General features: G+C 43.4%; 1 protein-coding gene across 7 annotated transcripts in view; it reads right to left on the minus strand.

The window, feature by feature from the left end:
- The window catches only part of ENAH (ENAH actin regulator), a 99,077-nt gene extending 84,000 nt beyond the window's left edge, over nt 1–15,077 (minus strand). The window contains exon 1 of one of the 7 annotated variants that reach the window (XM_040611690.1): nt 14,880–15,077. In XM_040611690.1, the coding sequence (XP_040467624.1) occupies nt 14,880–14,884 (5 nt within the window). In that variant the 5' untranslated portion in view covers nt 14,885–15,077. Of the gene's footprint in view, nt 1–13,918; nt 14,166–14,879 lie in introns of those variants that run through there. The other 6 variants (XM_040611695.1, XM_040611696.1, XM_040611698.1 and 3 more) reach the window with 6 other exon arrangements.
- Nucleotides 15,078–16,189: the final 1,112 nt, after the last annotated feature.

Consider the following 16,189-nt stretch of genomic DNA (forward strand, 5'->3'; position numbering starts at 1 on the left):
TGCAAATTGATTGTTGCTTTACTTGCTCCATCTTTTTTGCTCATTTTCATTGCTACTCCGTTATACATTACTGTATAATAGTACAAACCCCTCAAAGTAAAAAAAAAAAAAAAGATAAGTGCAAACAAAAGGAAAAAAATACTTTAAACAGCATTTCTTCTACCTGTTCATCTTTGCTCTCTATCATTTGCCTCTTCATCCCAAAGTTACCTTGGAAAATCTCTGTGGAGATTTTCTTTAGCCCTGAATGCTGTCAGCAAAATTATAGCTGTTACCAGACTTAGAGGAAAAAGGAGAGGGTGGGCTACACGATTAACAGAAACTAAGAGATTACTCCTGCAACATTATAGTTGGATTTAGGGTTCAGTTACATAAAAGTGGAGGGATAGTTTAGACAAATAGAACATAAAAATGAATTTATCAGTATTTTAAAGCATTTAACTTTCAGATGCTCTTTGTCCTACAACCAGAATGTTTTTAGAACATCTTATTTTCTACTTTTGAGTTCCTTGAAGATTTATCCAAGTAGCCTAACAACAGACTACTTTTAACTTGCATCTCAAATTTCCCAATTCCCTATGCATATTCTAGAACTTTTCCATTCTACACATTAAAATAAGTTCATTTCATTAAAGTTACAGATAAAACCATTAGCTTCACAATTAAATTGCCTTCTCTTCCTGAGGAGGGAGGTAGAATGTGGTTTTACAAATTCCTATTGTTTCCTGTGCCAAAAGATACCATTAAAACAAGTCATCATGGCATTGAAAGCCACAGGCAGTATTCTCATCCTCGCCAAACAGTGCTGCAACAGAAGCAAAGATTCATCTTCTCAAAAGAGAAAGCCCCCAATCATCCCCATCCACGTCTTTAAATCATTTCTCTGTAACAGAGCTCAGGTCTGAGTTCACCAAATCCAGAACGCCATAACTGTTTCTTAAGGTTGCATTAGGTTCTCTTTGTGTACACAGAGAAACGTTTTTCATTGGGTCTGCTTGAGAACGAACAGGCACACAAGGCTCTGGCACTGAGCTCTGAATTAAGCAGCAGAATACAAGAAAGAAAATGGTATTACTAAAAGCTGTTTGCTCCTTTAATGATGCTTTATACATTAAAGGCATCCCCTTGGCAAAGTGAGCAAGAGAACAGTACTGAGAGATACTTCAAATCTTTTCTAACTTCATTTTGACTCTTCCTTTTGACTTCTGCTTTATTGAGAAGCCACACATTAAGTAAATTTACAGTAACATTTAAAAAAACACAGCTATGTACAAATCAGCTTCAGAGTGACAGTTTAAAGAGATGTTAAACTGAAATATGCTATTGTCTAAGAACAGAAACAACAACAGTATTTGACCTGCTAATTTTAGTACCTAACTTAATTTCTTAAATTTCTTTAAAAAGTACCTGCTTAATTTTAGTACCTAACTAGCATAGATCTTCTTAAGTTGCCGTTTGAAATCCACAATAAAATTCACAGGACTACTTGAATATGACTGATCATTATCCAGGATAAACGTCATGGCACATAAGACACAATGCACGCGTTTTATTCTTAAAAGTACAGCATTAAAAATCCACAGCTTTCAAGTTTCTCTATTTCAGTCATCCATATCGCATGACAGTCTTTGAAGCAAAGATCAAACTAACATCCTTCTAGATTTCAAATAATATTTCTGCCTTCTTTTCCACTATAGAAGTCTAACTAGATTATAAAATAATGCCTTACCAAATGTTGTCATTTGTCCATTACTTAATTACTGGTTCCAGAGCCACAGAAGGTAATTTTCCCAAACATGCCCTAAACATTTATTCCAGAATCCATCGAGAGCAAGTGCAGAGTTTGGATGCTGATACTGGTTGGTTTTAGCACTGGGGGGAACAGGGAGGTTGGGAGGGGAGGTATCAACAATAATTCAAATATCAAAGTCAATTCTAATAATTAAAAATTACCTGGGTCTTTTGGTTTAAAGATTCACATAGTGCCATCTGCATTAACTTTCTCTGCATCGCATTTAAAGGTTTTTCAGAATTTTTAGCTTAAGACTTTTTTCCATACAACAAATTTATCCCTTTTGAAGTCTTAATGTGTTGCTTGGCAATACCATCCTACCTCGGGGAAGATAACCACCACCCCCTTTTTGTCTGGTTGTGTGGCACAGGTGTCCCATCCATCTGAAAACAAAGAAAGGCTCTGCAAGTACGCTGACGTCACCGCAGCTACAGCAGGCACCAGAATAGAAACCCAAATATATACTTCATACTACAGTCCTACAGGAAGTCAGAACCATACCCTCCTGTTAAAGTATAAAATGAACGTGCAGAGGGATGTGCCGGGAATACAAATTTAATATATCCTGTACCAAGTGACATTCTGTTTGTTGCATAGCAACAGGAATCTACTGCAGAAAAACAATATGGAACTTTTTTTTTTACTTGCCAAGCTTCAATTAACCCCAGACTTCCTGAGAAACAGAATATCTATCCACGGCATAAACATTACCCTCATCACCAAGCTAACCAAAGATGCTATTGTCCAACACTTGCCCTGTTTTACATTAAAATGATTCTGTATATTTAAGTGGTTGTAGGGTATGGTGCTGCTGAGAGAAAATTCATTGCTACAGTGCAAATGGACACAGCAACACTTTAATTCGATAGAAACAGCCAAGAAAAAGTTCTTAGATGCATAAAATTCCCATTCTTAACTGTGGAAAGCTTTCATTATTTTATACAAGATTTTTGTCATACTATGTAAAAAAATAAAGCTCTAAAATTCTAGAAGAAAAGCCTATGGCTTTATTTCTAAATTGTTTTGTTATGTTTGTGTTCTGCGTGTTTGTTTGGGGGGCTGGTTTTGTTTTACAAAAAGAGTACCAACCCAAACTACTCTGAATTTAAGATCTGTTACAAATTTTGAAGCTAAACTATGTGTGGACATCTAAACTGTGTTCCTTGACATGGGAGAGACAGCCTTTTGCAAGACAGTATGAATTGCATAAAATTTCTCCTCCTTCCCCAAATGGGAAAATTATGATCTCTCAGCTGGCTGGGAAATAGATACACTGATATATCGTAAGTGATATAAAAATATGCAAAACCAAACTGGGGAGAATCCTCTCAATTTTTTGTTTCTTAGTAGTTGTTAAACACACACACACACACCCTGCTCCCAGATAAGACCACGGTACCAAAATATCTAATGACTCTGCTTTGGGGTGAGTCCACTCCTACACCCACCCCAACTGCAGACACACTTGAAGACAGGGAGCTCAGTTCACTTCAGAAGGAAAATATGCACAATTTCAAATATACAGGATGTTGAATACTGAGATTGCCACTATATAAATCACCAAACCTGAAAGCATTCCCGAGTTACACTAACAGCTCGGTCTTCATCCTAACACCACCTACAAAACATGCACAATTTACTCAGAAGAACAAGTTAAGGAAAAAAGTTCTGAAGGCCTTACTATATAAGCCCTAGATAACAGTAAGCATACCGTTAACAAACAAGCTCACAAACACTTCCCAACTCAAAACAGGTAAGGATTTCTCGTACCAGTCACTTCTCTCCCTCGTTATTCACAACTAGTGAACCACAGAACAGCCCAGACAGAAATCAAGACACTTGATCGTAAGTGCAGACTGTGCATCAAATATTGGGAATCCTAACAGGCGAACACCCTCACACACAGGCAGCACACGGAGGTTAACGGCTCGTATCAGAAAGTGTTTTCTTTATATTGTTGGGGCAGGGAGATGTGCAAGAGGAGAGGTTGCTTGTTTTGCATCCATCTGCCCTAAGAAATGGACACACACAAATCAAAGGCAAGATATTCAAAGTATTCAGAAATGGCTTAACTGTACACTCTTCTGTCCTGTGATGACTAAACGGGGACTTCAACAAGGCAAAAATAAAATCCTACTATTAAGTATTATTAAGCATTAGTCATGTCTAGAGATGTAACCCTTGCAATGCAACCCACTTTTATCTGCATCTTACAGATTTACTATACACAAGCCACACTACTGACCAATACCATGTCCCAACAAAATTAACACAGATGGGCTTCTCAAACATGAAACTGAGCATTTTTCCCCCCCCCCCCAGTGATTCCCAGCAGTCAGATGGCTTCAAAGGAAAATACACCTTCACACTTTACACGGGAACAGTAACATTTGAAAAGTATTCTTAGAGATCTACTTTTTGACATTTTTCTCTGCAATGCAACCTCCCCTTCCTTTATGCAGACATCATCTTTGCAGAGTAATGCGAAAACAAATGGTAATTTAAATAGTATCTTATAGCTGCTTACCTGTTTTCAAGCACCTAATTCCTTATTCCTTGAAATAAGGATTACGCCAAATATTGCTACTTGGTCAGACACCAAAAATAGGGGCTACCTATAAGAAATAAACCACACAGCAACATTCACCTTTATCTGCAATGTGCCTGTAACAATCCACACAGTACAAAATCTCCACATGGTGTCTCCAAAGAATTGAATAACTTTCTCAGGAACTCAGCACTTGAATGTCTGAATGCTTGCCCGTGTCCTGTTCCCCATCACTGCAGCAGTTGATCTAATAAAAGATACTGCCTCTCTCCTTATAAAACATTTGTCTTGTTTGTATCTTTAGAGCAACACAGCCACAGCAACAATATTCATAACCTGCAAGGCAACCTCTGTTTACCTTACTGCCATCCATTTGTGGATTTAGCTACTATTAGAAACGGCGGCAATTACATGAACATAGAACTGTTTTATTAGTGAGTAAGAAATGTACAGCAAATAAAGAATATACAGGAATACCCTCTGGTTTCAAAGCTGCCTTTATAGCATGCCAAACCGAGAAGCCCAAGATCTGCTATTCTTCCAAACTTTATGGAAAAGACTACTTGAAGATACTGCCAAAACACAAAATGAAGTCCCTGAATTTCCTTACCTCACACCTTAAGTTGTAAGGTCAGATGTAAAGTTCAGCAGTAATAATTCTGAGACTAATTCACATATGATGCAGTTAACTGAGCTAATCACTTAAGGGCTATTAGACTCATCACACTATTGTGGAAACGAGAACAGTACTACCACCATCCTTAAGATTACAGCACAAGATTTTTAGGGTGCAAAATTTTTTTATTTACTTCTTCTATGTATTTGATGCTTTGGTTGTCTTCCTCAGTCTCAAGCCAAAATTTTCGTCTGAAACCCACTACTGCATTTCCACTCGGTGGCTAAAAACCCAACAAGACTACTGAAATGCTACAAAAAAACTCATTCTCAATTACTCTCCAAAACACATAACACTGAACAAACAGCTGAATTACCAGATTCAGCTTCTGTTTATTAGCAACAACTTCCTAAAGTGCTCTGGCCATTCATCTGCTTTTCCTTCTACTCATGATTAGACGTGGATTCCCTGCTAGCTTTCTAAGATGAACCTACCTGAAGTTCAACAAGGCCAACCGCAAGGTCCTGCACGCGGGTCAGGGCAATCCCCAGTATCAATACAGGATGGGTGGAGAATGGATTGAGAGCAGCCCTCAGGAGAAGGACTTGGGGGTGCTGGTGAACAAAAAGCTCAACATGACCCAGCAATGTGCGCTCGCAGCCTGGAAAACCAACTGTACCCTGGGCTGCATCAAAAGCAGCGAGGCCAGCAGGTCGAGGGAGGCAATTCTCCCCTTCTGCTCTGCTCTCTCAAGACCCCCACCCCTGCAGTGCTGTGTTCAGCTCTGGGGGCCCAAGAAGGACACGGACCTGTTGGAGCCAGTCCAGAGGAGGCCACAAAGATGATGAGGGCTGGAGCACCTCTCCTGTGAAGACAGGCTGAGGGAGTTGGGGTTGTTCAGCCTGGGGAAGAGAAGGCTCCAGTGAGACCTTATATCGGCCTTCCAGGACCTAACGGGGACTTACAAGAAAGATGGGGACCAACTTTTTAGTAGGACCTGTAGCGACATGACAGAGAGGGTAGATTAAGATTAGCTATGAGGAAGAAATCCTTCACTGTGAGGGTGGTGGGGCACTGGAACAGGTTGCCCAGAGCAGCTGTGGGTGCCCCATCCCTGGAGGTGTTCAAAGCCAGGCTGGACGGGGCTGGGAGCAACCTGGTCTAGTGGAAGGCATCCCTGCCCATGGCAGGGGGGTTGGAACTAGATGATCTTGAAGGTCCCTTCCAACCTAAACCATTCTATGATTCTATCTCCTCGGTCTTCTCTTGGTCAAAAGAACTGGTTAGGTCTTGCTCATCTTCACTCAGACAGCAGGCTCTAACTAACAGAAAAGCAGTGACTACCATAATTGTGACTACTGTCTCCATACTTATGTTTCAGATCAGATGGTTCACATCCGACTAGGGAGTCCTGTGTTCAAAAAAATGTTTATTTCATACACATACACACACAAATGGAGACACAAAGTATCACCTACTTCCTGCACCATCCTCCTCTTCTACTCCAGCAGTGATTCAACTAAATACCTCAGTGTATAACAATAATTTAAAATACAATAGTAGCTTCTTGAGTTCTGACTATATTCAGAGGCTTCTATTGAAGTAGGAATATTCTGAACTGGAAAAAAAAAAAGTAGTTTCCAAGTAAATTCAACATTTTTGCTAGAGTAATATGTAACTACAACTGAACTATACCCGCGCTTAAGTAATACGTTCAGTGACTAGACCTACATATACAAATGCTGAGCTTCAGCACTGATTATATTCATACCAGTGCTGTCATTTACTACTTTGATTTATTATCTCTGCCATAATTATGTTCATTTGGATTAGGTTTCATGATTTTGTCAGTCTGGCCACAACATCTATTTCAGACAATAGATAACAATGTTTATTCTCAAGTCATAAAGTCCATTTAACTTAGTCCACAGTAGCGAACCGCAGTTTTCTAAAAACGGGCTTTGTAAATGCATTCAAGAACACAGTACAAGTTTTCTAGTAAAGCTTCACTGTGATCAATCTTAAGGAAAAAAAAATTGTTCCGTTAACTTAGACAGTACTTTTATACGAGTCAGCACTGTTTAACGGACTGAGGTTTGCCAAAAGGATCATACACTTTCCTCAAATACCAACAAGTGTTCAAGACAGAAGAGGAAATAAAAGGTGTACACATCACTCTGCACTGTTTATAAATGACTCCAAGCTTTTAAAAGAAAGCAAAAAAGGGAAAAGATTTATAGAACAGGAAAACATACAGAGAAAACAAGTTTTCAAATTAAGTAGCAGTGTACATTGTTCACTGTAATGCATTACTGGCATTAACATCTACAGTAGCTAGAAAAGAAAACTTCTTGCTACCCTAGAGTTGGAAGCTTGGTACCTGAAAACCACTTACATTTAACAAAAGCTATTTCAAGAGCTAGCGATTTTAAGCAGCCACACTACCAGGTCCAAGGCCCAGATTTACTCAGAGCATATGCTTAAGTCAGATTTGCAAAGCCAACCAGAAAGCTGAATGGAACCTAAAAATACCAACCACCTCTTTCCACCAATGCCAGTAAAAATACCACTAATACAGCAGTATTGAAAGTTTTGTTGGAAATACATGAACTGCAACAAATCTGAATCATCTTCCCATTTAGTATTTGCATTTTCAATCCCATACAATAAGAAAAAAAATGCAACTTCGGTGGAAGATATTTCTAGCAGATATGACCATGGATGAAGACATATACTGGTCTACACAACTGAAATATAAAAGCTTTTACCAGTAGCTAGAGGAGACCACAGTAACACACTCCCTTAATTGCATGCACTTCACTGCTTCAGTTAAAAACCTGGTACCACAGTACAGAAACCTGCAATACAGTGCCAGCAGTCCATCGCCTAAAAAAACAATTTTAAGTATTTAACTATATTTTTGGAAATTGCTTTAAGGAGAATGACACATACATAGAAATTTATTTCCTCTTGAAAGAAAAAGTATCTCTCTAGTTGCTATAAAACTGCAACTAAGGCACAATAGAGGCTTTAGCTATACCAATGATTAATCCTGTTCTATTACTGTTCTACTGAATTCCAAATTTTAAAACTTTTTCTCTTTTAAACACAACCACCTTACCTCACCTTCCTTATGGAATGTGCAATAAGTATAGATTGCTTTGTAATCTAATTCAGGAAACAGAAAAGAAGTTTCAGATTTGTGAAAAATAACAAAAAAATAAGAGAACATTTGATACAAAATCCTTCCAATCTTGTTTGTGCTGCAAACTAGGAGTTTAGACAGTTATTTCTGGCAGCACACCAGTCCAGCAAAGTAGCATTTTTGTATCACCCTCTGGAGTGCAATCAGTTTCCACTTCTCTCCCTCATACTTCACTGGGTGTCAGCACCTTTCTTTACCATAATTTAAAAAACAGAAAAGAAAAAAAAAAAGAACAGAACCCATAACACCAACCTATACACTTAGCAAAGAAGCATACTAGTTTTGGACTAAACTGAAACAGGTTTTACTATTCTTCTTTTATAGAAGCCAGCTTCACCAGGAGAATTTTCAATACGTGAAAAACTAAGAACAGGTATTTTTTTGCCTGACTATTGATCATGTTTTCTTTTAACAACCTCTACTCACAGAGAGCAAGAGAATCTCACTTGAACTCCTCACATTAACTTGTGCATCGATTCCTGGAACATGTGCTTGCTACTAGCAGTTCAACTGGAAAGACTAAACCGAAGTAGATCAACAATTCATCTCGCGTCACATTGAACAGCTCTGTTTCCTCCACCCGGCTGTCACCGGCATTTGGGCAGTAAACCCAGAAAAATGTCACATCATCTCCCAAGAAGCAGTTCCATCAGCTGCCCGTAAGTGTCTACAGAACCGTAACATTAGGAACGGCACATGCATTAACACTGTCAAAAGGTGGCAAGCATGATTTTCACATTCTTTTTTGGAACTTTTTAAACATCAGTCATGAAACAGCTATGGTGAAGGAGACTTGTAATAACCGACAGGAGAGAGGCATATCAATTATTACAACAATTAATTGGGAGTATCCGAAATAAAACTCAATGTTTTCCTCTAAAACCTGCATTGTTAGGGAACATTTCAAAATGAGGTAAAATTACTTCAGACTCAGCTACTTAGACATATGTTTTTATTTCTTAAGTTAGAAAATTTGGAAGTTAAAATAAGGTAGTGCAGCCATTTCTGAAAGGGAAAAAAATAGATTCTGTATGTTCTTCAACAAGCCTTGCTCTTTTCCAGGTTTGTGACAATACATGGGACGTTAGGGCAGGGGAGGGACAGGAGGGACACAACACTGGCTCTTCATCTGGCAGGTTTAAATACTGACAGATACGAAAGTGGCTTTGCTCTCTCATATTAATCCCAAGAGAGATGTCAACAGCCCAAGAACACGAGGTAGTTTTACAGAATTCACAAGGACTGGCAGGGAAGGCAGGGGTGGGGTGAGGCAGTGAGGCAGGCACCATGAAAAATTAAAATACATTGAAGCTGTTCAACAAGGCTTGCATGACTTCTGTCTCTGCTAGATTTACGTTTAGCTACTATTAAAAGTCAAATTTCTGTATTTCTTTTTAATCAAACATAAAAAGCACATATCTTCTGCTTTCCCTCAACACCACAGCACTCTTAAAACCCAAACATGTCTGGATGTTTAGAGAGCTGGCACATGTATTTCTACACTGCTGAGTGGAAGCAGGCATGAACTGTCAAGAGCAATTCTAGATGAAAGGTCAAAGTAAAGGCGGCAATAATATCTGTTTCACAAAATACATTCACTCTCTAGTAATGAAAGCAAATGACTATCCAGTGGTTCAATAACCTACTTCTATAATAGTTCTGCATGAAATGCAGAAACTGGCATGGCAAGCAGTCCTCGTTACACAGTATTTCCAATCACATGCCTGAGGCAGCGCAGAAATACCTCACTTCGGGCATAAGCGTGCTAGCAAAGCATCCGCCAAAACAGGTGCTGGAAGAATAATTCCTCTCCTTTTTATGGAAGTGTAGAAAAAAAGGCTTTTATGCTATAGTGGTCTGAAGTAGGACACTAACTCGGTCTTATTTTCTGACCTCCAACAACAAACAACACGAAGCCCTGAATCAGAGTCAAGAAAAAACTTGTACATACCCTTCCAGAGAGCATTCCTGAATTATACACACTCCCAGACTGTTTCTAATTTTTAGAGGCTGACAACATAATTGCTAAGATGGTCATAAATAGCTTTTTCTTAAAAAAAAAAAAAATCTGATTCTTGCATCCTCCATTCACACAGTAATATTTTAAAGACTTACACTTTTACTATTGAAATAATTCACTGAACTATCCAGAGACCTTGAGGGCAAAACAGTTGTCAGATTCCATGTCAGGTGGGCAGAAACAACCCGTCCTAAAACTACTTGCAACTGTCACAAATAAAGTGCTAGCTAAAGACTGTACTTCTATCAGACAGATGACTCAGTCCATCTGTTAGTTTACTTTAGAACAAGGAAAGTAACCTAAATTCTTGTATCCACCTGAAAAAGAAGAAAAACCAACCCTGCCTACACCACCAATTTTAATGAACAATTTTAGGAACTGTATCGGTTGCAGTTATGCGTATCCAGTCTAATTTAACTGCATGCCTGCACTTCCAACATTTTGTCAAATATTTCTCAACTAAATTAAGCTTTCTGCTTCAAATATGCTATTCATGCAAGTATTAAAACTAAAGTAAAGGCGCAATTCCAAAGTGCTACCCTACATATTGATGTACACAAGTTAATGCCACCATTGTAATTAATGGTTTTGCTACTCTGGTATTTTACTACCTTAAATAACTGCAGTTATTGCAGTAGATTGAACTATACTACTGTCATTAATAATACAATGCTCTTGTATACCCGCTTTTCTGGAAACCCTAGGAAACGTGTGTGGGTTCCTTCAAGAATTCCTAGTCCTAATGAAGGTACACGTTTTGCTACTTCTGCCATGGGCTTTCACTCATGTATCGAAGACATTAAAAATCATTGAGTATGGTATCGGATTTCTCAGCACAATGTTTAAAATATAATGAAGGCTTACTAACTCAGGCACAAAATACATTGACTTTTAGATGGTAACATGAATTACATTCTAAAGCAACACACTTGAGCAGAAAAGCCGCTGAATGTAAGTACGCACAAATTTTAATATGGTTTAGAGACCACCAATTCAGCTATCTTTCTACCCTGAAAACACACGTAAGGATATGACACTATTTTCTAAAAAGGCAAAATCTGTAATAATTTAGCTGCTTGCTCTATCTAAATAGAGAGTGAACATTCACACATATGATATGCATATGTGTGAATTGTAGCACAACTGTGTACATCATAAACACAAATGAATATACCGGACTCTGGAAATACTAGAATTTAAAAGTCAGAAAAATACTGTTTCTTTCCTGGTTTCTGCAACTTGAGTAATGAAACCAGACTAAGCGGTCTGCTTTCTGACTAGCACACTAATGAAAAACAATTCTTTCCCACACAAAGAAATGGATGTAGTAATCCCAAGAGAAGGCTGTACAGTTTGATTAAAAAAAAAGTCAGTATCTTGGAAAGCTCATTTATTTTTATTGGAGTTAGCATACAAAATGAGCTAGATACCAAAAAAAATAAAAATCTAAGATAATTCAGTTAACCTTCACTGTGGAGTCCCAGCTCCAGCAGTAGTTATGTTTATCAGCTTCCGCAATAGAGATTTCAACATATGCTTCAATAAAAGTCTGTTCACACGTGTTCTTGTACAAATACGATGAGGTTACGCTATTACTAGAACTGGAGCACCAAACTGTGTTGTTACCTAGATCTTAGCTACCTTCTCCCCACCACCACATTCAAGTCAGCTAGTAAATGGAAACCTCTCTGAATATGACTACTCCTGGATACCTATTATGAAGTAAGTGCATTCAGGAAACTCTATTAAGAGTAATACTTAGCTAACCACAACACAGTAAGAGCAACAGGTGTTCAGGGGAATCAACTGTTTACCTACAGTGGGGGGAGATACACACACAAGCCCTATTCAAGCTGGCTCCTGAACCAAGTAACTTCATACTTAGGGTTAGACCATTTAAGTGGGATATTTAATATTCAAAGTCTACCAGCAACCTAAAACCCCTAACAGATGCTACTCAAATAGCATATAATTTTAATTCAAATACAAAACGGACTTCTGCAAGAATTAATTATTGTGTACTGCTGATGTTTGTGTCTTACTGAACTGCTGATTCTTTTAGAATAAGAAGATGCTCTTTACAATAATGTTTAGTTTTATTTGACATAAGGAAAACCAGTTTGCTCTTCAATAACTGACCAGCTAATCATCCAGACAAGATGAGAGATCTTAATATGGAATCATCAGAATTAGTTCAGGCTCATGACAGCTGAAGAATAGACTCTCACACATGTATGTGCCAAATGACAGAACAGAAACTGAGGGCTCTTCCCCCCCCCCCCCCAGCTCATCTCAAAATGACTTCTATTTATTTTTCTACTCTTTGGAGCATCAACTGCATACTTAACCTGCAGAGCAGCAATGGCAGAATGCAGTTTATGCATTCCAAGAGACCATCAACATCATATCTAAGGTATGGTTTTAGTATTAACTGCTAAGATTTAACACCACTTGCAAACAGAGGAACTATATATGAAACGCTGATCACTTGTCCCATCCACGTTGTCACTCCTCCCCCATCACAACTTGTCTTGACCAGCAAATACACAATAAAAGACACTGCCTAAACAAAATACAGCGTGAAGATATTGTTTAAACATGTTTCAGAAATATACCATCAATAGTAGTCTAAACAAGTCCAAAGAGCAAGCATGCAGTGAAAGCTTGCCATTGTACTGGAGTCAGACCAATTAAATAAAACTGAGTCAACTTAAGTGCCTCTATAGAGAGAAAATACTTCTTTAACCACATCATTTTCTTAGACTGTGTAGTTTAATTGGTCCACTTTGCTTGTTTTTTCAAAAGGCTTGGAACCAAGCGTTCTCAAAAGTCAGACTTCTCTGAAATACCCAATGACCATTTACAGAGCGACCATCCAACTTGCAACTACATTTCCCTCTTACTAGCTTAAGGCTCTGCACTCATAAGCAGGTAAGAAGTTCCAGACCTATAACTCAGTCATCTGCCTGTATTTACTAACTGCTTCAAGTCAACTATTCAAACATCTAAATAAGCAACCTAAGGGTAGGTTCAACCTAGGCACTTTCCTGTTATGCTGGTTAAGAGAAATATTTGTGCTCCCTCCAAGCTGGCAAAAGTCCTAGCACGCATACAGTTACATCAGTGAAAGAGCAGTTTTGCTGTATAGCTTACTTCACTCAGCATCACCCACACAATCAAAGTACTTTTGGCTAGTAAGAAAACCAAATTTCTACCAGGCTTCTCCAAATATTTATGCCAGCTCTTGCTAGATTAACAGCAGTCATTGTGCTAAAGACTGTCAAGATAATTAAAAAAACAAAACCAAACAAAAAACACACAACAAAATCACCTCTGTTTAAAGGTTCTGGATATAAAGTGTAAGTTTTCTAAGTTGTAACTTTTTATTTGCAGGGTATCTGAATTCTACATGAGCAACACGAATATGTGAAAATAAATTATCACAAGACAAAGGAAACCTTAAAATAACGTCGGACATGAATACCCACAGTTAACAAAGAAAACTAGAGGGAAATACAGGAACACAATTCTAAACAAAACAGCAGGGAGACTGTTCCCATGCTTCCCGCTGCAAGGCTACCCTTTCCACTGAAGGCGCACACACGTCAGGCGGTGGGAACCCTTAAAGTTAAAAAAAATAAATAACGTAATTACGATTTTCCTGTAATTTACAGCAAATTCTAAGGGCTCATTAGTTTTATGCGGGAGAGGAATTTGCTGATGTTCATCATACACACCTTGCCGACCCATGCTCCAAAAGGACCTCACTCACGACTTACGGTCATCTTTAAGACAAAGAAGGTTCAAATCCAACTGCAAGGCAGAGTATCTTCCGCGGCGGGGGGGCGGAGGGAGTAGCTGGGCTCCCCCGGGGTTTAGCCGAGGGACAGGCCTACAGGGAGCACTACGTCCCCCAGAGCCCGAGCAGCGCCCGGGCCACCGAGCCGCGTTTCCCACCGGGTCCTGCAGCAATCCAGCAAGGAGATTATGGAAACGGAACAGGCGCTAAACGGAGCTGGGGGGGGGGGCAGGGGGGACGGGCCAGGGAGGCAGAAAATCGCCTTCAAATGAATGAGGCGGCGGGCGCGGGAGTCCCCGGCAGGCGGGCAGGGGGGCACCCCCCGGCCCCGGTCCCCCGCCGCGTCCACCTCAGTGTTTACATCCGACACCTCCGAACGCGACACTTCCCCGGCTGCCGAGAGGGGGATCCCCCCCCGCCCGCCCCCGGCGCCTCGTTATTGATTACACAGGGAAAAGCCCAGCTGCTGCTGCAATGCAACACGCGCCTTAACGGGAAAGGGAAGGAGGAAAAAAAAAAAAATACACCACACCAACACCGGGAGAGAAAGAAAGGAGACCGGCGACCCGCGCTCCCGCCGGCCGGCGCGCACCGCAGCGGCCAGTCCGGGGGAGGCGCCGAAGCGGGGCCGCCCCCCCCCCCCGGCCCGGGCCCCGCTGCCGCCCCCCGAGCGCAACTTCGCCGCCGCGGGGGACGGGGACGGCGGGGCCGCCCCTCCCCCACCCGCCACTAACAATGGGCCCCTCCCCCACCGCGGGGCTCCCCTCAGCCCGGCCCCCTCCCCCTCCGCCGGCCGAGCGCGCCCACCCCCCCCGCTCACGGCTGTGGACCGTTAGAGGCGGGGGACACGGAGCAGCCCCCCCCCGCCAGCCCGCCCGCTCCCGGGGCCGGCCCCTCACCTCATGGTGCTGCCGGGGGTCGGCGAACCGCTCCCGCTTCCTCGGTCGCTCCGCTGTTTCCCCCGCCCCGCTCGGCTCCTCGCCGCTCCGCAGGGGCCGGCGCGTCAACGGACAGCGAGAGCCCCGGCCGCCAGCGCCTCCCCGCCCGTCTCCGCCGCTCCCTCCGCCGCCGGGCCGGGCCAGACCACCGCGAGGAGCCGGGGGGGTGGGAGGGGACGAGAGAGGTGGGGGAGAAAGGGGCGGGGAGGAGCGAACCACCGCGCGGGAAGGGCGGGGGGGGGGGAGGAGGAGGAGGAGAATGGGCGGGCGGGGGGAGCGCGGGGGAGGCCGGAGACACCGGCGGGGCTGAGGGAGCGGCGGCGGGCGGGGGGCGCGGCGGCGGCGCGCAGGGGAGGCGGCGGGGGGGGCGGGAGGAAGGGGCGGCCCGCGGAAGCCGCGCCCACCGCCGCGCTGCCGCCCGTGCGACTGAATGGGGCTCGGCGGGCTCGGCGGGCCCGCGCGGGGGCGGGCGGGGGGCCGGGCCGTCCGCAGGTGAGGCGGCGGGAGAGGCTCCTCAGCTCGCCCTGAGAGAAAGCGGCCGCCCCGGCAGCTCCTGCCCTGGCGGCCCCGGGCCATTGTCCTGCGGGGCCGGGGCGGGGGGCAGGCGGGGCAGGGCACGGCACGGCACCGCGGGGAGAACCTGCTCCCGGGCCCGCCCCTCGGGAAGACGGAATCGGGTGCGCCCCGCCGGGAGTGCCGGCAGCGGGGCCCGGGCCGTGACCCGGGGGAGGCGGCGGGCGGGGAAGCTGCGTCCCGGCCGGCGGAGCCGGGCGCCTCTGAGGGCTTGGGGCTCGCCGAGGCCGGCCGTGAGGGGCTGCACCAGCAGAGCCCCGGCCCGGCCCCGCAGCCCCCCGGCACGGCCTCCGCCGGCCCGAGTGCCCGGCTCTGGGCAGCCGCCCCGCCGCAGCCTGTGCGTGGGGAGCAGACGCGCCCCCTGCACCGCCCTGCGCCCGCAGGTGAACGGCTGCGGGTCTGCCTGGGGCCTCCGCTCCCCGCCGCCCCGCGGAGCCCGGGGCCTGAGGCGTGCTTTCGGGGGTGCAGGGGTCTCACTTCAGCTTTGCATCTTTCGCCACCCCCACGCCTATGCTGTGCACAGGTTTACATTGGCCTTTCTCACTCCCAGGGGATCTGGCACACGGCATGCCGAACTTTAAGCCAGCTCCTGCTCAGCTCCTTTCTGACAAGCTCCCAATGCCCGTTCCCCTTGTCTCTATTAACAGAAGCGATGAGCAAGGATCTTTGCGATTTCCAATGACGTTGAGGCATCTTAG

This window comes from Falco naumanni, chromosome 12, assembly GCF_017639655.2.
Source record: "Falco naumanni isolate bFalNau1 chromosome 12, bFalNau1.pat, whole genome shotgun sequence".
Lineage (NCBI taxonomy): Eukaryota > Metazoa > Chordata > Aves > Falconiformes > Falconidae > Falco > Falco naumanni.